Raw genomic sequence first — 26245 nt, forward strand, 5'->3', positions numbered from 1 at the left:
TGACGAAAAAAAATTACAGTACATAGCTAGCTATGGTATCCATTAAAACTTGGAGAGATTATTGTTGATATTCACACCTACAAATTATGTAAAAACTGAGATAGCTATAATTTCTTTTTGGTGTTTGTAACTATACATTGAAATTAAGTGATTTCCCAGAATAGACAACCGTTGCCCCCTCACATGGATAACTATAGTATGTTCATGTTGAGCTGAATCCTGGAAAACAGCTAAAAATTAAAAAGTAGATTTTTTCTCAACAGAGTTAGCATTTCAGCCAACCAGATGATTATTGGTAACAGCAAAGGTGTCAACAACAGACATGTACGGTTTGGCTCCATTACAAGTTCTGGAAAGGGCTGTAATGGACACTGTCATGGGAAATGTATTGTGAAAATTTTGATTGGCCAGTCAAACATTTGAACAAAAAAAGATTTTGAAATATTTTTAGCGGGCTAAGTAGTACTACAAATGAACCAAATTTCAAGATCGTGTGCCATTGCATCATCCATGAGTTATTAAATGTTTTTGAGGGTTCAGCTCAACGTGAACATTTATAGTTTATTATTGTAATTGTACATATGTATATAAATAAGTAATTGTACATACTTATATAGTTAAGTCTCGAGTTAAGTAACTAATTGAAATTGTACACATGTAAATTGCACATCAGCATTATAGCTAGCTACCCCTGGAGGGTCCTGCTGGTTAACAATAAATAATAATAATAATAATAAAATACGTACTATATGTATGGGAAAACCACAAACTTCAAGATGTCATATCTTATAACACATAGCTATATGTTATCCTTTTAAAATTTGGAGAAGTTACTTTAGATATTGTTACCTCACAGTACATATTATGCAAAATTCAGGTTGCTAGGGGCCCGGGTTCAAGCTCCCGCATACCTACCTATATCTCGTGACCTAGTCTATGCTATCTTTTTAAAACTTGGAGGATAAAAGAACAAAGAAGTTACTTTAACGCCTACAAGTAATTTAAAATTGTCACCACTCAAGGCCATCAAATAGACTCTATTTATTTGGATTTTCGCAAGGCCTTCGACAGTGTTCCACATATGAAACTGCTAAATAAATTGAAGTCTTGTGGAATCTCCGGTAATCTCCATAAGTGGTTCAGCAGTTATCTACATAATCGTCTACAATGTGTAAGAATCTGTAATTCCATTTCCAACTTACTTCCTGTCCTGTCTGGGGTGCCTCAAGGTAGCACCCTTGGCCCACTGCTCTTCCTGCTATACATCAATGACCTACCATCTGTCATAAAATTCTCAAGTATATTCCAGTTTGCTGATGATACCAAACTATCTAAAAGTATTGCTGTTTCTTCTGACCAACTGTGCTTACAAGAAGATCTCAACCATTTATTCACCTGGAGTGTTAACAATGATTTTAGATTCAGTGTACCCAAATGCATCCACCTGAGTTTCAACAGTAAATTCACTACCACATATTCTATTGATGGCTGCCCACTCCCACAGCTTCTTTCTCATCGTGACTTAGGTTTGCAGCTTTCATCAGATATGTCCTGGTTCAAGCACTATCAAATCATAACTGCTAAAGCCTATAAATATTTAGGACTGCTGAGGCGTGTCTTCCATAGCTGCCATTCTATCAGAGCCAGAAAACTTCTTTATTTAACTCTAGTGAGATCTCAGTTAACTTATTGCTCACAATTGTGGAATCCTTATATGATCAAAGATACCACTATTCTTGAAAAAGTACAAAGACGAGCCACCAAGTTCATTCTAGCTGATTATGTCAGTGACTATAAAACACGCTTACTCCGGTTAGCAGTGTTGGGAGTAACGCGCTACTTATGTAACGCGTTACGTAATATTATTACTTTTGTGGTAACAAAGTAATATAACGAAATACGCTATAAAAACAGGTAATATAACTCAAGTTACTTTACTTGCAAATGTAACGCGTTACCTAAGTAATATAGTTACTGTAACGAATCTAATATTACGTAATATTATTACTAAAAGTAACGAAGTTACTAATCTCGTTAGTAACCCACTGAGTAACGCCTAGCCACAACGAAGTAATGAAGCCTACTAAGTGAGGCTTATTCACCAGCTACTTACTTATATCAAGACTTGCACATTGTCCAACAATGCAATCGTGTCACGTGATAAGGTGGTAGTTTCACACGTGACAGCTTAAGGCTATGGACACAAAGTAATATAATATGTAATATTATTACAGTTACTTTATTTTATGGGTAATATGTAACTGTAACTAAATAGTTCAGCTGCAAGTAATATGTAATATGTAACTAGTTACTTTTAAAAAGTAACTTGCCCAACACTGCCGGTTAGGTATCTTACCTCTAATGTATATGCTCGATCTCTATGATATTATGTTCCTTGTCAAAGCTTTACAACAGCCATCTTCTCAATTTAACATATACAACTACATATCATTTAGCTCTTCCAACACCAGGTCTTCGTCTACTAACAAACTAAATCATGTCCGCACTAATAGTAACTATGCCAGAAACTTTTACTTTAATAGAATCCCCAGGATATGGAACCAATTACCTTGCATTGACATCAACCAGTCCCTACCAGTCATCAAAGCTACTATTCAGAACTATTTATGGCAACACTTCACCACAAATTTCTCTCTTGACAATCCCTGCACCTATCATTACTGCTGTAGATGCAGCAAGTGCTATGATTCTGGACTGACAATTAACTTTACTACATAAGTTTAATTAACTCCCGGCTGCCAGCACAGGTTGCTGGCAGACCATCAATGCAACTTTTTCTTCATCTATACCCACCTACACATGTATAATTGTAATTGTATGTTGCATTGTAAAGCATTAATAATAATAATAATAATAATAAAAAATAATAAAATTCAGGTTGCTATGGGCAACGGTTAATTTTGGTATTACAAGAAATGAGCGCTTGCGCTATAAAACAGCACGCGCCTTTGCGCGGTCACACAAGTTAATAGATGATATACCCCTGTGCCAAGTCCTTTTCTCTTGAAGTCAATCAAAAGGGATCATGATAACAGTGGCAATCTTACTGGCGATTCTCACAGATCGTTCAGGTTCAGCGAGCAACATCGACTCTAGTATCTTCCACGATGAAGTTGAAGTGACAATATTTAACCAATCATCAGTTTCGATGTCCGTAGAAGGCGTTTCTTATCCTTCCTTACGTAGACAAGACTATCCAAAGTTGTGTGACATTGACATATATTCAAGGCTAGGAAATCCTCTCAAAGATTGTCATGCTCCTCTACCGAAGTTTGAGGAATGCACTGTTGTTTATTACGAAGAAGAAAACTGCAGTACTAGTATAATCCAGCTGGCTGAACAAGTGAAAGAGCAGGGCGGGAGGGCAGTGATATATCGGACTGAAGACACAGTCGATCATTTGAGGCGTCTTGACACCGCGAACGTCACTTTACCGGTGATTTTGGTGGAAGATAATGATTTGGAAATTAGACGATTTGGAAATGAATATGGTTCACAAGTAAATATCACAAAGACAGTATCAGACAATAGAGATAATGATGAAGAAAGCAGCACTGGGCTCTACGTCTTATTGTCAGTGTTTGTTGTTCTATTGTTGGTTGGTGTAGTGGTGGCGAGTTTGGTTATCTTCATGTGCTACAGGAGGCGACACCACCACAGGACCAGACAAGCAGTGAGTTAAACCAATTGCTCTCATTCTCAGTGCACATATATACGGCTGTCTGTTACACTATAAATTATGTAGAGTGTGTATATACACGTAAGGCCACTCCAAGAAAATTCATTTGTTTCCCATTTCCCGCCTGCATGCAAATTCTCTTCTCATGGTTTTATTCATTATGCTGTAAAGTGAACATTTTATCACGTGAATGTGTAGGAGGCACTATTTCTAGCAATAACCTTATTCAGAGTCATAACACATGGAGCTTTTATATTATATTTCATGCCCTTAGTTTAACTCTAATAGTTGTTGTGGGGGTCATGGATTTAAAAATTAGTAACATAGCTATAATAAATAATGAACCGCCGACCTGCACATCAGAGGAGGTACGACACACTCACGTGAGCGCATAGGATTTGTATAGAGCAATTGAAAATCGACTTTAGGAGAGTTTCATTGAAAACTTGGTGCCAATTGAATGCTTTTCTTATGCGTAATTAATGGCGCAGTGAACCCCACTGAACCCCACTGGTTTGATATTAAATACATAGGGCGATTGGAGACATCATCATGTGATGAACAGCTCACCGTACAAAATGAAGGGCAAACAGCAACAATGGATGAGAATAGCACTGGAAATTCCATTCAAGGTCTCCTAAAGCCAGATTAAGTATCAGCTTAAAAGTCAAAATATGCAATTAACTATTCTTTTTGATAGCACTTAAAGTGTGTCGTACCTCCTCTGCCAGCACGTAGTTTTGAGATCAATGAAATGAATCTCACAGTTTTCAAAAGACCTTTATATACAGGGTCACTCATGTGAATTGTCAAAAGAATTTGTGAGATTTATCGGAAAATGTGTGAAAATGACCCAGCAATCTAAGTAGTTCATGATGTGGCTACTCTTTATCAAATATTATCTCATCCTCAAGAAGGCTGAAAACCTGTGTAGTGGTGTCTGGAATTTAGAATTATCAGCATTGAAAAAATCCCCAACCAGGTACATAGTGACTTACTGGTAATTTCCAGATAACTTAGAGTCCAGGCAAGTGCAGTGAACCCCTAAAAATTTAACTAGTTTAATTACCTGCATAGCTTATACCGTATTTGGCAACTAACTGGAACAGTGTAGAAACCCTAACTGTTGGATTCATAAACAGTTGTTTGAACACAAAGCCAGTTATTATATGTACATAGAAGCCTGGACTATTTTCTTAGTCACTAACTCAGTGGCGTAGCCAGCCCTTCAGGGATGGGTGGGCACACTTACCCACACATTTCACCCCATGCAACTAGCTAACTAGCACAAAATGCAAGTCCGTCCTTAGTGGATTCTATGTACAGTTGGTTTCAAAAGTGCATAAATGTATCTAGCTAGCTAATAATATGCTACGCTGCTGTTCCTGCAGCTTATTTCACTAGTCTAACTGCATGAATGATATAGAAGCTAGAAATGAAAACTAACTTACATTGCACCTCCTTGTCTTGTTCTCTTTTAGCTCATCTGCACTTGTACACAACTCATTCTACTCCAGCCTGACTCTTAAGATAGTCGTATGGCTTAATTCAGTCACCACTGAATCTTTTATCTCCAACTGACTTGTCTAACATGGGAAAGTTTAATTTTTCATTTATCACTCGGGTCACTTATAACCTTGTCAACAACAGAATCCGTGCTGCTCCTCACAACTGAGTATTCCGGATGTGGATTCCTTCTTCTTCGTGCTTTTCTTCCCCCGCCTAAAATTTGGATCACGTGATGCCATGCATTAATTAGAAAGCATCTCAGCTACTTGGATCACGTGATGTAATTATTGAACTTGTTTTGATATCAGCTGTTGATTTACAATGAAACTATGGTGCTGCCAAGGTATGCACTACTCGTTTCTTGTCTGTAATATCATTAGTGAGCAGGCACCGCTGTCCCAGGGAAATTTGGATAGGCACGTGCTCACCCAGGCCCACCCTTGGCTATGCCACTACACTAACTTTCCGAAACATAACTAGCTATTGATCATGTATTTATACCACTCTAGACATGTATGCCGCACACTGGCGATAGTCGATTCAACCATAGACTGTCACGTAACCTAAAGTTTACACAAAGAACACGGAAATCCATCAACTGCCACGTGAGCAAAAGCACACATCACATGTTCTCATGCACATGGCACATACAGAGAATTGCAGAATCTTGCAACACAGGAAGTCACCAGAAATGTAACCTATCAAAGTTGTGGTGACCCATTTCAAAGTTGATGTTTTTTAGCTTGTGCACATGGCACATTATTGTGCAATGGCTAATAATGTGCCAACAAGTGTTGAAACTGCGAGTGAAAGAGAAGAGAGGCTCTGAAAAAAGCGTGACAGACTTAAAAGAGAACGGGAAACCAATCAAGAAAGGCAAGGTTTGTAAGCGTGTACAAATACCTAGTGATTCAATTTTTCCCATTACAATACAATTATATCATCAATAAACCTTTTCCATAATGACGAAAAGTGGTGACCTCTATTTGGGGCATTCTAATGTTTTCAAGTACAGCTAATATTGGGCGACAAATGAAGATTGATGGTTTGTGTGATTCAGAAAGAAGATATCAAGCTAAAAGTAACAGGTATGGGTATAACGCAGTGGAATTAAATTGTTTATGTGGGTTTTGAAAATTTTGGCTGGTTTTGAAGGTTGAGAATAACATTCCTTTATTGCTTTCTATGACGACAAGTTTTTCATTTAGCTGTTAATAAAGATGATATAGAAGCCAAGTAACCTGGTATGGCTGCAACGTATATACTCGAAAATATAAGAGTATACCCCCCAAATAGAAAATCGACGTGACGTCATTATGGAAAAGACTCATTTACACAGCTTCCACCAACCATAGTATGTTTCATGTAATAGTTTAAATGTTTCAAGTAACCTTTTAAAATTGATTTGATCAGAACCATTCATTTCATTTAACTGTCATTGTATGTTTAGTCGATTGCATTAAATAGCTATTTATTTCGAGATCAGGCTCACCCTGCAATGCTTTTAGCATCTGTCTAGTTATGCAATCATGTATACTAACTAGCTGACTGTAGTAGGGTTGGGCGATATTAAAAATTTCCTCCCATGGCTATTGGGGAGTTTATTATCACAATTATTGTGGTATTGACACTGCAAAAAAAAAATAAGGATGAAGGTTATTTACTAGCACAAAGAGGTTGCCTAACCTATGGAGATGCCAAGTGCTAACGAAAGAAAGCTTATAAGGAGGTGAAATTTATAAAGGCCAGGCTGTTTATCCCGCAGTACTGCATATAGCACAGGTATTCTAATAAATTAGTGCATCGTTTCACGTAGTAGTGTATGAGATAGGCTTGTTTGCTAGTACAAGAAGGCTGAAATACTGATTGACAACTGCATTATGGCACTGATTCTAAACACATGTAAAAGCATGTAACTGCAACAAGAAGCAGCTGTATTTCCTCATATTCATATAAGTAGGTGGTATCTGTTGCTGCCACCAGTAATATCATCTTATTACTGTCATACCAGTATGATGCCCAACGCTAACATCTGTAATGATTTATTTCACAGTAAATAGTCCATGATATTTGCATGTTAAACTCACCATACTACTTTTATATTGAAAAGTAAAAAGTATACATGCACTTAATTTGCAACTTTATATTCAGCATACTATACAGTGTACTATTATCCCATTATCATTTGCAATTGCCCAAAGTCAATTTCAGTTTTTTTAAAGGTTTATGAACACATTAAGCCTCTTTTCTTAGTTTTGGGTCAGCTGCTTTTGTCATCTCTAAACTTGACCACAAACTTATCATCACTTGCCACCCTGACTGATGAAGTATTGTATGATTCTATACTGCTACTGTAACTATTCCACTGGTCATTTATAATTTAGTTGTGTTCTATGTAGCTATGCAATTATCAGTTTGAATATTTTTACAATACTTTTTACTTACCTTCAGTCAAGCCATATAACTATTATTAGCAGGCATTGAGTCTGGTTGTTGAAATTGTTCAACCCTTTGAACCTGGTAAGCCTGTATTTTAGGCTTTGACACACGCCTCTATATACATACTACAATAACTTTACAAGTATTAATTGTAGTAAGATCCCACAGCCACTACATTACTCACTATGAACTCCATAATAAAATTGCAGCAAGCATTGATGTAGTTGGGTACAACGTCTTTCATCACATCACTTAGAAAATGGCCTTCTTCATCAAATGTCCACCATGGCTGTACACTGCTTCATTAAATATTTCTGCCATACTTAGTGCTATGGCCTTAAGCTGAGCGCCATTAGAATCCTAATGCGTTACTGAATCCAGTGGTATACGTGTGATCTTATAATGGATGCTCATTAAATTGAAAATGCCGTCAAGTTCCAGCAAAGACAACATCTGCCATTTATTGCTTCATTTCAAAAGTACTCTTTAGTGTTGTATAAAGCTGTTTACATGTTATTGTAGTGCATGAAATTATTCATCTATAAGAATATCCTGTTGCAGTAATAGAAACTTGATGTTCTGCTTATAGTTCACACTTACGCTAAATTTAAAATTTTTTTCTTTTTTCATACAGTTTATGTACTTTGCTCATCTAAAATCTGGTGACACGCATTTAGTGGTGAAAGAATGTTTTGTTAAACCGTGTGTGTCACTGATATGGTATTAGGTATAACAGTGTTTATCCGTATTGTAGTCTGGATATTTATTTCCTGTAGACCCACGGTTTTAAATAGCCTGGCATCTATTCAGTTCCAAATATTTATTAGCATGTGTGGATGGTGCCGGTTCAAAGTGGTAGTGAGAGTGTGTATGTTATCAACTTACAGTTTGAATATTAGCGGTAAAACGTGATGTACTCCTGTTTCATTATTGTGATAACATCACAGCCAACACACAAAGCCAATGACATACAGTCAGTACTGACATTTGCACAAATGGAAAAGTTGAAATAATGGGGTACTTTAATAAACACCTAAGTTGCGTGTTGCACTCTAGTCAAAATAGACCATACCTCCCTAAATTGAGGGATTGACTACATGAAAAATTTGACTTCAAGTGATAATCTCCCTTAATTGTTTCATCGCCTGTTAGCTAGCTTACACATAAACTTAGCACTTGCTTTGTAAACCTCTAATTAACAATGAAGCATGTGTAGAATCAATATTTAATTGCTTTATTTTTATAGCACAATGCACCGGAGCTATCGCTGACGCAGGCTGTAGACCTAGTGAGCCTGGATGAGAATGATGAGAATTATGGTAAGTGGCTTCATGGCAATGAAACCTTTATATTAGTGACCACCTCTTTAACTAGATCACCTCATGATATTGTCAAGTAGGCCCCAAACATAGCTAAGGTGTACTTCATGACCTCATTAATAAGACCACCTCACTATAGTGGCCAGATCCCCCAACATAGTTAAGGTGTACTTTGTGACCTCATCAAAAAGACCACCTCATATTTTTAATGACCATTCTTTTGGTCACATAGGTGGCCTGGTTGAACTGTGTGTTAATATTTCTTTCTCATTCTTCAGGTGTGGATGACATGTTGGTTGACAGTGACAAGTAAACCATCCAATCGTTTAGTCCAATTGTTAATATTTAATATATGTATATTTTTAATGCTCATGTACATAATATTTCTTTCATTATTTTCTCAAATGTCAAAAAAAAGTCCAAAAAGATAACTGCTGCAGGTTTTATGTGCAATGTCCAAAAATCTGCAAATTGAAACTTAACTCGAAAATTCCTACCAGACAATAGTCTGGTGCCGCCAACCTTATTTTAGGCATTTATAAGTGCCTAAAATAGGGTCGGTGATACCAGACTAACCAGATGACTGAATTTCCAATATTTTTGAGTGTCAGAACACATCATCATTATAATGTATACAAGGCTGACAAACCTGTTGACGGTACAACCAAGAGTTCATAATTTTTTTTAATATTATGAACTCTTGGTACAACTCTGTGTTGAATGCAGTAAAAAAATCCCTGACGAGGTGGTGACTTGATTCCTAGGCAACAGAGGAATGCAAGTATCCTAAGAAATACGTAGAATTACAGAGAAAAGGTTGGATCACAGTAATTTCTGTTGGAGGCTATTTTACTTGCACTTAAAACTGGCAATACTGGCATAACCAAAACATAAATTGCTATAACTGGACTTGAATTAATTTCATGTACATTCAATTTATAATTCTATATGGTTGCTGAGTCTTGGTTTACGTTCTCGTTTGTTTTTGCTCTTTAAAGACTTCTTTTTCTTTTTTGGGTTTGGTCGGGATTTCTCCTTGAAAGGATTATAGTAGTCAGGCTCAACTGGAATGTACCCAATCTCCATTGACAACTGTATAAGATTAAATATAAACTATAATTGCAGCAATATGTAGTCTTTAATAGAAGCCATGGGTGCTAAATTCTACAAACTAGACCAAAAAAAATACTTCAATTTTTAAACAAAAATGGTTAGCAGAAGTTGCAGGACCAAAAATGCTTGTTTTTGAAACAAAGACAGGTTTTTGTGACATCTATGCCATAGGGGTTTCATTTGGGATGGGCTTTTTATTCAAATAGTGTTTCTATTTCAAGACTACATGGTACCATGTTTTAAGACTCACAATGTTAATGTGCTTTTGGTGCGCAGTCTCCTTATAGAGGTAGGTGGAGTTACAGAATTCCACACTCCATTTCAAAATAGGATGCCACTCCGTGTTCTTGTTGTAAATCTACACTTTGTACAAGAAGGATAATACTACGCTGTTAAGGGAATACCATCATTACACTAACCTGTTGCACCATGTCATGCATTCTTATCAGTAGGTCTCCAAAAAATGCAACATTTTCAAACACAGAACTGATAGCTAAAAGAACCAACAGAAATATACATAAATACACCTTAAAAACCACAAAACAAAGCCTCCAGCAGCTGTAGCAGATATTACTGCCTAGTGAATCAGGACTAGCACAACACTTAGATAGTAGAGTTCATACAGGCAAATCATGGGGAAGGACTAGTAACCCGCGAGAGGATTTTGCCACGTCTCACAGATAGAGAGTCCAACATTACTATGCGACAGATGGACAATTGGGCATTTCCTTCCCAACTGACACCAGGTCACCAATATACAGCTACGTAGGTTCAACATAAACTACACTGACCATCAAGTAAATCTTTTTCCTTAGGAAGTGACCCAGTTGGATCAAACTGCTTATCAACAATCGTATCTCTTGAATTATTCAATACCTACAAAGACAGAACAATCACACAACAGCCTAATAACACAGGCCTCACACATACTGGGAATAATGCTTCGAGCAGAGCCTTCACCATTGAGTATCTCTTAGAGTAGTCATCCATCTCCCACACATTATGGGCTGCATACATCTGCTCCTTTCTCTTCTGCATGAATAACTTGTTATCTGAAGAATATCAGTGACTAATATGTAAACATGATCATGACATACTACCAGGACACTCAATTGTGGTCACCTCTTAAACAAGACCATCTTATTGTAGGGACCCTGTCAAAAATGGCAAGGTGTGCTTTGTTTCCTTATTCATAAAGCCACCTCTATCAATTAAGTTTCTTTGTATTCCAATTTCACCATCAGTATGTATAGTATAGCCAACCCCTGGGGACCACCCTAGTATTTAGACCACAGAAAGGTTTGCAACTTTAAAAAATTGATACAGAAAAAGTAATAACATAAACAGTCAACTACTCTAATAGAACACTCACTAGCATTTGGATAAACTGCAAGGTTCTACTGTTTATACTACAGCTATGAATGCATACTGAGCTGGCTACTGAGCAAGGTGAAAAGTTCGAACAATATTGCAATTGCATTGGTAATGGAACAATCCCGTTCAATTAACTACGTTAAGTTTCTTCACTACAAAGTTACCTAGCATGTGTAGATTACCACTACTGACTTCATGATTGTTCAGCTGTAGTCTCACATAGACAGACCCTTTTCTTTCTTTTGTGTGGGGGCAGGGAAAGAAAAGGGTCTGGTGAACATAGTATAGCATCGTTGTTGGCCTATCCCGATATTGTAGGGATTCTACTGCGCAGCTTCTGGATCGTTTGTGGGTGCAAATGACGTGTTTTGCTAATCGTTGTATCATTTGCATTCTGTTGCCATAGATATAAAAGTAGTAGCTATGGTAATAGAATGTAAATGATGCAAAGATCAATAGATCACATTTTATATCAAATGCAAATAGCACAACGATTAGCAAAACATGTCATTTGCACCACTAAACAATCTGGAAACTGTGCAGTAGAATCCCCCAATCTCGGGATAGGCCAACAATGATGCTATACTACCAGACCCTTTTCTTTCCCTACCCCCACACAAAAGAAAGAAAAGGGTCTGGCTACACGAGACCAGTTCAGCTGCAGTTCTACAATAAAATGCCTTGGTATAAATGTTGTGCAGCTTACAAGTTGTAATGCACCTATCAAAGTTTTGCCCCACCTACCCCCATGCAGGCAAGGAGGGGGAATAGGAAGGGATTTGACCCAACTCTAAATATAATTTTCCTACCCTGGGGCGAAATTGTAGGTCTAATCCCTTCCTTCCATTTGAGTAACTCGATCCTTTGTTGCAATGCATCGCTAAACCCCCAGATCTGGGGCATGTATATGTCAATCACAGGCCTTATAGCCTTGTGGGATAGTGATTAATAAACGGGGAACCACGAAGGCGGGGCTAGGTGGCATTAATAATTATCGACCCAATATATTAGAATAATCGTTATGCTACACTTACATGTTTTGTAGCTGCGTTCTATCGATTCATTTTCTTGTGGCAATTCCTCTCCTGTGGTGAAGTCATACGAAAAGACGCAAAAGGACAAAGCCAAGAAACAACTAATGGTGCACGGAATATTCATCTCCGTCAGTTATCTCCGTATACCAGAAGTTTTATTGTCGGTTCAATAGCTGAGCCAGTACGGCTTATTGAACCGACTTTCAGTTCAGTATCCACTGCCTATTTAAAAACTCACACTTAGAAATGCATAGCTGTAATATCTCGTGTATAGCTAGTTCACAACAAGAAGATTAACAATTCATAATCAACCCATCACTGACGCAACTACAGCAAACAGCTAGGATGGAATGACACAACCCATGCACGTGCACTCAGTACAATCACAATATTACATTACCGTGTTTTTCAGGTTTCTTGCGAAAATCAAAGTACAAACACGTGATCTGTAATTCAAAAATATCTCGAACTTGCAAGGCATTTAAAGTGAATATTCGCACCTTTTGCCGATCATTGTACATGTTCAAGTATTGCTAGTATGCTGCAAGTTATGTAAGCCTTGCTAGTTCGAAGCACGGATCACGTGTTTGATCACGTTAATGCTTTGATTTTCGCCAGAAACCTGAAAAACACGGTATACACTATATAAAGTCAGTTACGTCACTACAATAGCATTGTAGGGGCAAACCTTTCTTGAACAAAAACCGAGGCAAAATTCTCTGTTCAGTACATCCAGGCATAGCTAATTGCATTCGGGCGGGTGGGTGGGGGTAGGCGCGAGGGTGGGCGCGGGTGGTCCATTTCCAATATTCCATCATAAGATTGCAAGCTTTTCGAGCCATTATTTTCCCTAAAGAGCTGTATAAAAACATGCCAACTTGATAGCACACTGACACGTGAGCTGGTAACCTTACAAGATCCATTTTAATGAGCCTGTACAGTATGCAAAAATAACCGGAAAAATACGGAATAATGGAATATTAAACTGACAGTAACTGCAGTAACCAGATGCGGCTGGTGGATGGGAAGCTAACGTGGTGAGCATATACCAGCACTACCATCACATAATACAGTTGTACAAATGATATGCATATTATTACACCTTAAGGTTTTCCATGTTGTGGTTGCATGTGCCCGAGGACACACTACAATTTAGTTTCTGTATGTCATACATATACATATTTTCATCATCAAGGTTCTCTCTCTATATATGGCTGACATGCCAGGATAAGACCGGTCTCGCAGCACCTAACCCCTTTTATGGGGTCGGGCGCTGCAATAATAGGTGAAATTAGTGAAAGCATAGTCAAGCTTAGTCAAGGGAGCAAAAATTTCCTACAAGATTTCAAAATCTTCAGATTTTAAGATTTCCAACAATGCTCATAAGATTATAAGTAAATTATTTGCATTTGCTGACAACACTAAATGCTTTAGGAAACTATTAATCAGTTGGACCAACATAACCTGCTTCTTGGGTGGAGCATTACTACATGTTTATGTTTCAGTCCTACCAAATGTACACACTGATAGCTAAGTCTTTCAGATCCACCAGTTAGCTGTAACATGATGTGTTATTAGTTATAGTGTTATGAAATACCGTAATATTGCTATGTGTTAATTAGGTAATATTATTGCTTCATTACATAATAATATTTCAAAAAAGTACAAACAAAAGAAACTTAAATTACATTACCACACTATGAATAGTAGTGTGTTATATTACTTAGAAGCCCAAAAATACATAAGCATTATTCCCAACACTGCACATGTCACCTGGTGCTGGATTGTATACAATACCACAGTATTCTAAAAAGGAGGGAGCAAAAAAATGGCAAAGGGTTGTACTGTGATGATGGAAGGTGTAGTACCAGAGAGACTTCCCCTACTGCAGTGTTAACTGGATTACATTACCTTAATATTTCCTGATCACCACCACAATTACTAGCCTAAGGCCAGGCAAACTTGATTATTGCTGTTATCGATCACATGCACACGTATTTTGGTGCTATGAAGGCTGGCAATCATTTTACAGCACAGCAAATGTCACTTGCACCTCAGAAACAGTGGTAAAACATAAATACTAGTTCTTTAAGGCTTTAGCTAATCTTTATAGTAACAGACAGCTTGACCCCTGCTGCCAGAGATTCTATACTCTGGTGGTCAGCCCCCCTCACATCAACTACTTCCTCTGACACTGTTGTAAAGTGAGTATTTTTAAAAACTACATCCTAAAATTTATTGCAATGTACATTCTGGTCTTTGGGTGCTATATATGCAATAATCACGTAAGTACTTTGTACACTGTATAATCACTTAAACTTTGTCAATGGTTTCAAACCTTGACTATGCTATTTTATGCTCTGCATGAAGATTCTCAATGTTGACACAATGATTGTATTTGACCATGATTTGGATTAGATTAAATGTAGTCCATCACTTCTGGCCTCTGTTCATTTACAGGCTTGTTCGTAGGTAAGAAAAGCAATGCTAGCTAGGATTCTTCAGTGCATTTAACAGCTGCATGGGTAGACTGGAGCAATGTGAGTAAAGTTTCTTGCTCAAGCAACTGTATGGGTATGACTTACCATTGTACCTGGAATCTTTTGAATATCAGACTGGTGTTCTAATCACATGTACACAAGCATGCACTCACACTCATACAAAGTAAAGAAAACAAAACAAAGCCATATAAATGGTCCGTTTGATTGGGCAATTTGTGCACTACTCAGGTGCCTATAGGAGTCTGCTGGCAAATCCTCCTGAGACAGAACTGGTAATCTGCAGGAGTCTGTACCATGTCTCACAGGTGAGGGTGTGAGCACCCTGCACCCCTGAACCTAAACTGTTATGATGAGATATGGACAGTTGGCATTTGCTTCTCCAGGTCCCCATTTAAACAGCATGGTAGAGCAGAACAATGTGAATAAAGTTTCTTACTCAAGGAAACCGGGTATAATTGGGCATCGAACTATATAGAGCCTTTCGATTACCCGGCCAATACTCTAGCTAACCACTTGGCTATGCTTCCTCACACACACACACACACACACACACACACACACACACACACACACACACACACACACACACACACACACACACACACACACACACACACACACACACACACACACACACACACACACACACACACACACACACACACACACACACACACACACACACACACACACAACATACACACTAAGAGTGACCATGCATGTCAAGTGGATCCCAAACATAGATTAGACATACTCCTCAACCTCCTATCAAGAGTTACACAAAGTGCGTTATTTTCAATGTTAGGAACTTTTTAGCTTCACATCTTCCATTTATGAGTCTCAATATACTCATAGGTATATTATATTGTCATTGTCTATGATACACTCAACCTAGACAAAACAAGCCACCTGAACATGAGACTGGCTTGTTGGATTAACAAAATTAACACTACATACCTATTAACACTTGCCAGACTTGTTTGCCAATACAGATACAGTACCCATCCAATGGGTTAACAACATGTAACTACAACATGCACGCACATTAGTAGTGGCCCAACACAAGATACATATAATAGCCTAATGACATTATCAAGGAAAACTGGTTATAAAAACCCTCTAGTAATAAACAGTCTGCACTTGTTAAAACTGTACAGTCTAGTGTGGTTGCAGTTGTGTAGTACCAGCTAGAAAGCAAAAAGGTAACAGGATATAGTCAGGTACCAATAAATTTGTTGTCTTTGTACATGTAACTTGCTAGATAAATTTTGTAGTGAATTAATACCAGGATGGGAGATACAATACAAGATGTTGTACAACAGCAGCAGCAGTCAACAGAGGAGAAAACAGAGCTATGCATTGGCATAAAACCATCTGTTAATGAAAAGATGGGAACCAGTAAACAAGAATTAGTAGTTAGAACATACAAGATAGCACAGTTAGAGGAAAGGTCAGAACTCTGCATCAGTAAGATCGGTGTAAAATCACCAGTTGATGAGGAAATGGGAGCAACTAAAGTTATTACACCAGATATGATGAATGCTCTACAATCAGAGAACGATGCTAAATTGTGCACTGGATATAACAGTGTGACACTACCAACTACTATTGTTCATGAAATGGTGAAGATACTAACACCCTCAACAGAAAAGACGTTAAGAGTTAGTGAGCAACATTAATTCAATATTTTTACTCTAAATAATGCAAGTTGGAACATTGTAGGAGAATCTATAGTGCACCTACTCATCATATCTGTGACTAATAAATAGAAAGACTGTATGAATATTGTTTGAAATCTTGTTTTACATATTTATGCTACTATGTCACTCTGTGTATAATTTGGATTGTAATCACAAACTTGTCTGCTAAGCCATTATAACAGTTATTTGTGCATGTCCAATACATATACAAGTAAATGAAAAATTTTGGACTTCTAGGGACCATAGCACATCAATAAAAGTACTGACACAAGCTGGAGTAGTGCACAATATTAAATCACAGTAAAACAATGAGAAATGTTACATATATCCCTACTGTACTCAAGATACCACAATGCACAGTACTCCAGTTTGTTTCAGTACTTTTTATCGATGTGCTATGGTCCCTACTCTAGTTTAAAATTCCAATTTTTTTGTGTACTTGTTTGTTAACTTTTTTTGTAAGATAAAACCAGCTATCAATTATCGTCTGAAAAGTGAAGTATCCATTATGCTTCGTTGTCAGTTGTGTTTAACCTGTTACACAGCATTATGAATCAAGAACTGTTTGAAAAGTACCTCTGCAATCGAAGTAGCCACTATGAAAAATATGGACAATTTCCATTACAAAGGGAAACCATCATGTGCTACTGCCAATGCCAAATTGACACGTTTGCTGTCAGCAAAGATGAATGGGACACAAAGGAGGACCATGAAGAATGCATCGTACTTACTGTCGTATGCCAAAAGACACTTGTCCAGCTGAAGTGATGTCGAACAGTGAAAAATTCAAGCCTGTAGCCTTTGCCGTTATCAAGTTATGCTTGTCTGAAGGCATCAGTCAGTTAGTCACAAGAAAATTCCATTTAATAACTTTTTAAAAAAATTCTATAGCAAAAGCATTTCAGGTAGATCTGAAGGTTTGTTTGGGCTTACTTTTGCCTAATCAATACTGCCTCATCATCATCAGGAAAAAATGAGGCTGGATATTTTTTCATGGACCATGCCCAAACCTTTGTGGTCCCTACTATACAGTACTATCATACTGTATGATAGTACCTCTCCACTGCACAATATAAGCTAGAAAAAAGGTTGCTGGTTTTTTTCTAAAAAACACATCAATAAAATATTGACAGATCATACCTGTAAAGGCTAGAAATGCATACCATACAGTAGAGTATAGCAGCAACTATAGCACTCAATATGTATATACCTGGTGTGTGTGAGTGCATGTTGGTGAGCATCCGTGACTAATTGGATATAGTAAAATGTGACTGAATTTAATCATGATGAACACTGCAACACCAAAATATGTGTCTTCTACTCTATGGCACAACATAGTGTTTTAACCTGTATGTAGTTCTCGACACATGTGCTACAGTTTACTCTCTTGGAAAAGCAGACATCTTTCAAATTTTTGAAATGAACTCTGAATTGGAGGACTCTGGACTTTGGTTCAGGGGACCATTAGGCTAGCTGTCACAGGCATAAACAGAAAGTTTACAGATAATAAAAATAATTATTATTTACTTAGCAGTCAGCCCTGCTGGTGTGCTCAGGTTTTATTCAATCATATGCAATCACAATAATTACAGGGGCGGATCCATGAGGGTTTCTGAGGTATCCAGAAACTGGTCAAGCGGCATATTCAGGCAATTTTGCAATGATTTGCAATGACATCAAAGGTTCAAATCAATTAATAATAGATAAATTAATAAATAATATAGGTGTGTGCATAGTCGTGATACACTTACGTTCCGCATCTATTACTTATACAAGACAATGTCCTTTTAATTAGTACAACAGTTATTTTACACCCTAACAAAGCATTCATAGAATCTTGTAAAACCCGCCGATACATTTCAATATTTATGTTCTTAGCATAATTATTCTATAAGTGACTGTTTTATTAGAGTATATCTTGACCCCATGCATGCATACATGATGTTACACATTGTAATATGATGCATGCATGCAGCACACTACACTGACATACTGCATGGTATATTATAACTTTCACAAAGATGAAGGTCAATATGGCAGGGCATTGCATGCAGTTTACACACTCTAAAAACATTTATGTAAGGTATGTGATATCTCACCATCGTGTGACATGATCTGTAGGCCTGTGTCAAATATTCCAGCACAATAAAGAGCATAATAGGCTGGAGTGCTATGCAAGCATAAATGCTAGCATATTAGGTGGATATTTCAAACTATGGAGCTTAATTCTATGGATTTAAGGAGCTATGTACAATGCATTTGAGTGCTCTATTACAGTGTGCAGTTTCTACTGACCACTCTTTTAGGGAGTATCAATCTATTTTCATGATACTCTCTAATAGAACAGTCGCTTTGTAGTGAAATACTCTAATAGAGCATTCACTGATTAAAATGTTCCAAGATAATTGTAACAAATGTTGCTAACCTAAGAGCATAATGCAAGCATAATGGGAACACTGAAGAACATAATAGGTGAAAATTTTGGGAAATTCCAGAAAGTATTTTGGGCAAAATTTTGAGCATATTTGACTCAAGCCTAATGACCTGTTTATACACAAAATTATTTCAAAAACTTTAAACCTCTCCCACTATGAATATTTACTGATATTGACATGGTTAATGAGACAACCAAAGCACTCTGATCTTGATTAAAGATCTGGTCAACTAGTGACCAACAGCAATATAGCTAATAGTACCCACTCATACTTCAAATACATGTGTGAGAGACATCGTGGTGTCTTTTTACACTATATACCCACTAAGTGACACTTATATGAGCAATACACCTAACTCAAACCTGCACCCCTTTTGATATTCTTCTGGATCAGTGCCTGCCAGAGAGAATTTTTTTGTGCATGTTGTACATCATACTTTATCTTTACAATACAGTGAAATCTTACTTAGCAACCACAGCACAAGATGTGTACAACAGCAGCAGCAGTGAGGAGAAACAGTGCTATATATGCATTGGTGTAAAACCACCTACCTCTTTAATAACACCTCATTAAACGGCAAAGTAGTATATATGAGGTTTACAGGGGTGGATCTAGGATTTATAAAAGGGGGGGGGGGGGGCTAACTCAAGGTACTAATCTCTTGGGTATAGGTGTGTGAAGTAGCATGCTGGAACTAGGGGGGTCTGGGGGAATGCCCCCCAGGAAAATTTTGAAAAATAGATGCTAAACTACTGCAATTTGGAGACATTTCCACATAAAATTCATACCTGTAGATATTTTATATACTGCCTTTAGATTATAGGTGTGGCTCTCTGAAGCATTTTGCTAATGGAAAAGTTTAGGTAGGTACAGACAACCAAGTACATGATGTACCCCTCTCACAATTGCACAACACTGAATAGGTGCATGTTAGAATAAGAATGTTGAAAGTGGAAAATTTTGAAATTTGAACAATACAAGATTGAATCTGAGAGCAAATTAAGTATTGCCATACATATTAACTACACAAGTAGATGAATGAAGCCCTTTAAACAGACCAATGCACTTCATTGTATGTATAGGTGCAGGCAGATTTGGAAAAATTCCATAACAGAACCAACTACATGTTTCTAGTAAATGTTCTATTAGAGTAGTTAGCTGACTGCTCTATTAGAGTATCTCGATCTTGTACACCTCCAATGCTGATCCGGGTCCTTGTTGCATAAACTTTAGCATAAATCCACTGATAATACCTTGGAAAGATGTTTATAAGGTGGTTTTATGAGTATTTGTATTATTAGTGATCATATAATTATGCTAAGACAAAATTTCATTATAATACTCAGTATATTGATCAAGTAAAGCCTAAATATGAAGGGGGGGCCTTCAGCCCCCAAAGCCCCCCCCCCCCCCCCCCCCCCTGGATCCGCCCCTGGTTTACTTCGTGATCTTATTATTAGTAAGGCATGCTTTAATTTTGGTCCCAGAGATGGTAGCTGTATGGCATGAAGGTCTAGAACATAGGGAAACTAGGGTTATACAAAGCTATTCAATGCAATGGATGGACTATTTAGTTCCACTTAGATGAGCTGTGAGTCTCAAAACCAACATTTTGAATATTACTTAGCAAGTTGAGATGGACATCAGAAGCCAACACACACCTGTCAAGCATCTTGTGTGACAACTGAAATCTTGTTGGCTCTATGTCACTATTTGTAAACCACACACAACACACACACACACACACACACACACACACACACACACACACACACACTCTATACAGTAACAAGTAACACATGCGAACACACTCACACACACATTTGACTTAAACTTTGTATTCACATGAGTTCCTCCTGTACAGAAGAGATGAAGGCATGTATCCATGTATACACATAGGGTAAATGGTGCAGGGCAGTGCTCAAATGTCTGAGATAATCACTGGATTAAGAGGGTAAAATGTTCAACACAATGTAATAATAAACTCCGTTGTGAACCAATTGATTTGTGCTATGTCTGTCCCATGAAAACAGATAGGTTGACCCATGCTAGGAATTAATATGAATGCATTCTAAATGAGTTGACTAGCTTGTGTGTACAAAGTACCATATAGAACACCCAAGAAAGAGAGGGAGTGCCTCCCTCCTATATACAAGCATGCAAGTCTTGAGTGCATGCACTTGTTAAGGTACAGGCTCAGAACACAAAGGAAAATGAGCACATGCATGCATATAGTACGTATTTTGCAAACATGAATATTACAAGATAACATATGCTTTTGTACTTTATGTGCTGTGCACACTATCTCTCTGCACTATCTCTTACCACTCTCAGAGTTTAGATGAACCTCTTTTCACAAAACACTCCAGAACACTCTTTCAAAAGTACACAATTCATATACCCGAGCATATACCAGTTTTCCTGGACTAGATACTGATGTCTGGTAGAGACTGAAATCTTTGCCTGGCCTTGGTGAATCAAAATTCCTGTGCATCTCACTGATGCTTACAAATGGCAACATCTTTTATTAACCCATGCATACTTACTGAGCACCTGAAAAAAATATGTGGTCATTTCTAGAGGAGGAAGTGGCAAATGACATTAACATTCTGAAAATCTGCCATGTTAATTTAATTTTAATCCTCAACTGTCCTTATCAATACACACTTTCCAAACTCTTCTTTCATGTAGTGGTACAATTTGTGTGGCACTGGCTGCCTTTTTTACGAATAGGTAAGAAAAGGCAGTGCCGCACAATGACACAAATCTGGATTATAGCTATAGCTATATACATTCCAAAACCTATACTATAGCTAAGTTATAACAGAGTACCAGACCAGGAGTGGATCCAGGGTTTGGCAAGGATACATGCTGGCCAGGGTATTAAGTAGTTACATAAAGCAGGGGGCCACGGGCTCTGGGATCATAAAGGTATTTTAGCTATATGTTTCGGGAGTAAAATTTTCGATGTACCTAGCTAGAATAGCTAGTTTATGTCGTTACATGTGGGTGACTGTTCTGTTGGAGTATTTGACTGACTGCTCTTTTAGAGCTTTTTATATGACATGTTTCAGATTATATAAGGACACTCCAAATAAATTCTCTGTTTCCCGTCCTGGGTTCAGGCATATTTGCATGCGGGCGGGCGGTCCATTTTCATTATTTCATTATAAGATTGGCTAGCTTTTCAAGCCATTATTTGCCTGGCACAGCCAAAAAGGTTGCACAAAAGCATGCTTAAGCTTGTTCCTTCCTTTGTAAGTTGCAAAAACAACATAAACGTGAAGTTTGTGCTGACTTGATAGCACTGTTGAAACGTGAGCCGACGCTGTTTCAAGATGGCTTTACTGAGCCTATCAGTATGCAAGAATAACCGGAAAATAATGGAAGAATACGGAATAATGGAATATTTAGACCTGGCAGTAACCAGATGCGGGCGTGGACGAGAAACAGAGAATTTATTTGGAGTGGCCTAATGGTGTGTGCACCCAACATGCGAAGCATGCTAAAACTAGGGGGGTCCCCCCAGGAAATTTTTTGAAAATAGATACTGAATTTAGTGGCATTTTAGTCAATAAAAATAACAATTTTTTAGTTAAGCTGAAGATCAGCTGTATGATTGATATCTGGAAAAACATCTCTACTGCTACTGTAATTATACCATCTGCACATGCATGTGTCTAAATAGCTATAATATATTGGAATGTCACAGTGAATAAGAATGGGAAAGATTGAGCACTCTGCCATGATCAACAGGGGCAGTGGAGTAGAGCAAAGGGTGTCTTAAACAATGAAATTTACACATTGCATGGAGTTGAAGCATGGATGCTATTCATGGGCTCTGCATGGAGGGGCTTGTCCACCAAAATCTTATTTATTTATTTATTATTTGCTTTACAGCATACATACAACAAGATACGTACAGTATAAACATTAGTAGTCCTTAAAATCTAGTGTATGCTGAAGGTCCACTGCATGGCATCCAGTGCCAGTGGCCTAATATTTTAATGAAAGCTCGATCGGTTTAGATAATCTACATGTAGATTTTAAAAGAACGTATAATCGTGACTGTTCTATTAGAGTGATTGTTCTATTAGAGTGGTTGACTGCTCTATTAGAGTATCTCGATCTTGCATTGCATTTAATACAAGCACTGAATGAGTTACTCGGAGCACTTAATTTAGCTTCTTATTAGTGGTATCTAGTAAACTGTATAGCTAATGAACTTTCGCTCCTGAAAATTTGGACTTGTATACTAAAATTGTGGACCTTTTTTGGTTAAATTATGGACCTTTTTGCTAAAATTGTGGACCTTTTTACTGAAATTGTGGACCTTTTATCAGTCCAAGAGGGCGGTTCTTCAGAACCCCCCGAACCCCCCCTGGCTACGGGCCTGTATACGTAATTATAGATTAGATTAGCGAGGTGACGCGGATGAACCCCCGGCCGTAGCTAGCCGCTCACCATAAATGATTATCACTGTCAGTTACTGATCCGTTAGCGAGGCATACAGGCCGTGTGTAAAGAATTAGCTTGTTATCTACTGCGAAGTACCCTATTTACTGATAGCTACTACTAGTTGTACGCCCTGCATAGGCCTGACGTGCAGGTCAGTATCTACAGTACTCTGACTGAGCTCAGTATCTGCCGGTGTCCCAAGCAGTTTGTATATTAAAGGTCAGTAACTATAGTTTCGTGTGTGCGTGCGTGTGTGGTGCATGTGCATAGAGAATACAAACTTTGGATTTATCGAAACTACATTTTATCACTGTTGCGTTTCCACCTTAGTGTGGATGCAGTTACACCTACTGCCACATCGAAGATGGAGTCTATGGCTACTCGCTACTTGAAAAGATGGCTACATCTACCAAGACGTGCAACACGTGTAGTCCTTTATTACCCGGGGATATGCTGCCCAAGTGTATCTAATGTTACAAGAGAGGCCAAGATTAGCTTGTTGTCATGTATCAGTGCTTCCTCAGACCCTAAGCTCCAGGAGCTGGGCGTGCATCTACATTTAGGGCAAGAATTTCTGCAATTTCAGGATTGTGATTATTCCATCCTATCTACAGCCAGGAAGCAACTCTCTTCATTACCTACTGCGAGATCATTGTATGTGACAGCTAAGACTCAACTACTTAGTGAGGTTAAATCTACCTCTGAGGATCATCTTCAAACACTTTCTGTTCAGTGCAAGTTTGCAGACTCTGCCGAGCTTGAGACCTCTTGTCGAACTTGGAACCAATTACTATCCAGTATGCATCCTGGTCAGCTGTCATTTCTTTTGCGGGCGGCTTCGGACACTCTGCCAACTGCCATGAACTTGCGAAGGTGGAATATACAATGTCATGCAAAATGTGTACTTTGTGATTCCTCACGTCCAACTACTGCTCATGTCTTGGGGGGCTGTCCGGTTGCGTTATCTCAGGAAAGGTACACTTATCGACATGATTTAGTCATTCAGTCTTTGGTCGACAGTTCATCAGGGTTTACATTGACTTGCCCTATATCCGGGTTTATGCTGACCTTCCTAACTTGCGAGCCAGTGAGTCACCCCCATCTACACTTCCACCTAATGTGATTGTGACCCCCTTTAGACCAGACATTGTTATCCATAATACCGTCACTTCTAGTATACTTTTATTTGAACTGACATGTCCATTGGACAGTGCCCACCATCTTGAGCAGGCTAGATCTCGCAAACAAAATAAGGCTGAATACCACCAAATTCTATCAGAGCTAGATCGGTTAAATGTTACCAACTTTTATGAGACTCTTGAGATCAGCGTTTTAGGTCACTTCCAGCAATTTTCAGTCACTAACACTTACAATGTACTACATTTTATTGATAAGGACATCAATATCACAAGGTCACTGGTTCGACGGATGCTGGATGATGCCTCGAAGGTTTGTATGACTGCATCCCAGAGGATTTTTATGGCAAGGGATTGCCGAGAGTGGTTGTGATAATGTACTTGTAATTTAATATTTTTGTTTTGTTTTGTAATTGTTGTTTTTGTTTGTAATTGTAATTACTTTTCTCCCTTGCCATGCCCACGTTGGTATCACTTGATCACCAGCCTTGTGGTCGCATGTGACCGAGGGTTACTGAATTTGTAAATGTATATACATGCATGTCTCATTTATTATGATGGTTTCAACAACTTAGCCATTGCTCCAATTGTTTACAGTCGATTGCAGAATCCTTGAAAAAATATGCCGTACCGTGAGTGTTTCCGTAAGTCTCATTGTGGGTAAATTTTTGTTGTCCTTGCCACGGATTCAACAGCTTTTTCCTCAGTCCGGCGTCACTACAAAGCCCACGGAACGTTTACGGCGGGAAGAGAAATTTCAACAATCTGCAATCGACTGTAGCTACTGACATGTATAAAATTCTGTCCCGTTCCGTAAAATCATAGGGTCAGGGGCGTATCTAGCCCAAACATGATGCCCGGGCAAGCCCATTTACCGGTACATCATACATCAATAAACAATTATAAGTACTCATTTTTTTCCAAGAACAGAATGGAATGGACTACCACAAGACATCATCAACCAACAAACTATTGACAGCTTCAAACAATTATTATACAATCACTTTTAATTTAATGTACATTAGCACTTATGCCCCAGGCGGGCTCTGCTAATTAAACAATATAATAATAATAATACCTAGTCCAGTGAACAATCTGTGTGGGTTCATACGTGCATTCATCAAATTGTTGTTTTCAAGTGCATGGCATGGCTAGCTACAGTTATTAACTCTTATCTGTATGCATATATAGTAGCTCATCAGTCTGCAATTACTCCATACTAGTCTCTAGCTACGATGCATGTAATCGATTGTGGGACTGCAGCATCACGTGCCACACAAAAGGATACTTCCAACTCATAATGAACAATACTATTGTGTACGTACCATGTAAATTAGCGTAAAACCCTGTCGGGTGTTTGCTAATCAATAAATAAATAAATAAAAATATTGAACCGATTGATTTTTTGCACCGACTCGTACTTGTGCAGATCACAAAACCGTCGGTTCATCTACGTACTCACTATAGGGGCATCCATTCCCGCCAACTCTACCACGCCCTGCTGAGTGGTCCTACAAAGTATCGTTA

The 26245-nt window shown here is 38.1% G+C and overlaps 2 protein-coding genes across 3 annotated transcripts; one reads left to right on the plus strand and one right to left on the minus strand.

Annotated features, from left to right (window-relative positions):
- Positions 1–2943: 2943 nt before the first annotated feature.
- LOC136239087 (uncharacterized) lies at positions 2944–9388 on the plus strand. Its single transcript, XM_066029824.1, has 3 exons — positions 2944–3694; positions 8895–8967; positions 9246–9388. The coding sequence occupies exons 1-3, from the start codon at positions 3047–3049 to the stop codon at positions 9278–9280; spliced, it is 756 nt and encodes a 251-aa protein (XP_065885896.1). The 5' UTR covers positions 2944–3046; the 3' UTR covers positions 9281–9388.
- A 451-nt stretch (positions 9389–9839) lies between these two features.
- Positions 9840–12878, minus strand: LOC136238369 (coiled-coil domain-containing protein 134-like). Of its 2 annotated transcripts, none has more exons than XM_066028809.1 (6): positions 12727–12878; positions 11011–11132; positions 10872–10956; positions 10500–10573; positions 10331–10438; positions 9840–10059 (listed from the first exon to the last, which is right to left on the minus strand). In XM_066028809.1, the coding sequence occupies exons 2-6, from the start codon at positions 11116–11118 to the stop codon at positions 9904–9906; spliced, it is 531 nt and encodes a 176-aa protein (XP_065884881.1). In that variant the 5' UTR covers positions 11119–11132; positions 12727–12878; the 3' UTR covers positions 9840–9903. The 2 variants fall into 2 exon arrangements, with proteins under 2 accessions (XP_065884881.1, XP_065884880.1); XM_066028808.1 differs by having other exon boundaries at positions 12489–12878.
- Between the last annotated feature and the right edge of the window lie 13367 nt (positions 12879–26245).

Source organism: Dysidea avara, chromosome 11 (assembly GCF_963678975.1).
Source record: "Dysidea avara chromosome 11, odDysAvar1.4, whole genome shotgun sequence".
Classification (NCBI taxonomy): domain Eukaryota; kingdom Metazoa; phylum Porifera; class Demospongiae; order Dictyoceratida; family Dysideidae; genus Dysidea; species Dysidea avara.

What these genes read in the sequence shown, in the direction of transcription:
- LOC136238369 (XM_066028808.1), bottom strand. Translation starts at nt 12,612, where the DNA reads ATGAATATTCCGTGCACCATTAGTTGTTTCTTGGCTTTGTCCTTTTGC. An exon ending in GGAAAAAGATTTACTTGATG is followed by an intron (nt 10,574 to 10,871) that starts GTCAGTGTAGTT and finishes TGGTTCTTTTAG; the next exon opens with CTATCAGTTCTGTGTTTGAA. An exon ending in ACCAAAAGCACATTAACATT is followed by an intron (nt 10,060 to 10,330) that starts GTGAGTCTTAAA and finishes AATCTTATACAG; the next exon opens with TTGTCAATGGAGATTGGGTA.
- LOC136239087 (XM_066029824.1), top strand. Translation starts at nt 3,047, where the DNA reads ATGATAACAGTGGCAATCTTACTGGCGATTCTCACAGATCGTTCAGGT. An exon ending in ACCACAGGACCAGACAAGCA is followed by an intron (nt 3,695 to 8,894) that starts GTGAGTTAAACC and finishes TTATTTTTATAG; the next exon opens with CACAATGCACCGGAGCTATC. An exon ending in TGAGAATGATGAGAATTATG is followed by an intron (nt 8,968 to 9,245) that starts GTAAGTGGCTTC and finishes CTCATTCTTCAG; the next exon opens with GTGTGGATGACATGTTGGTT.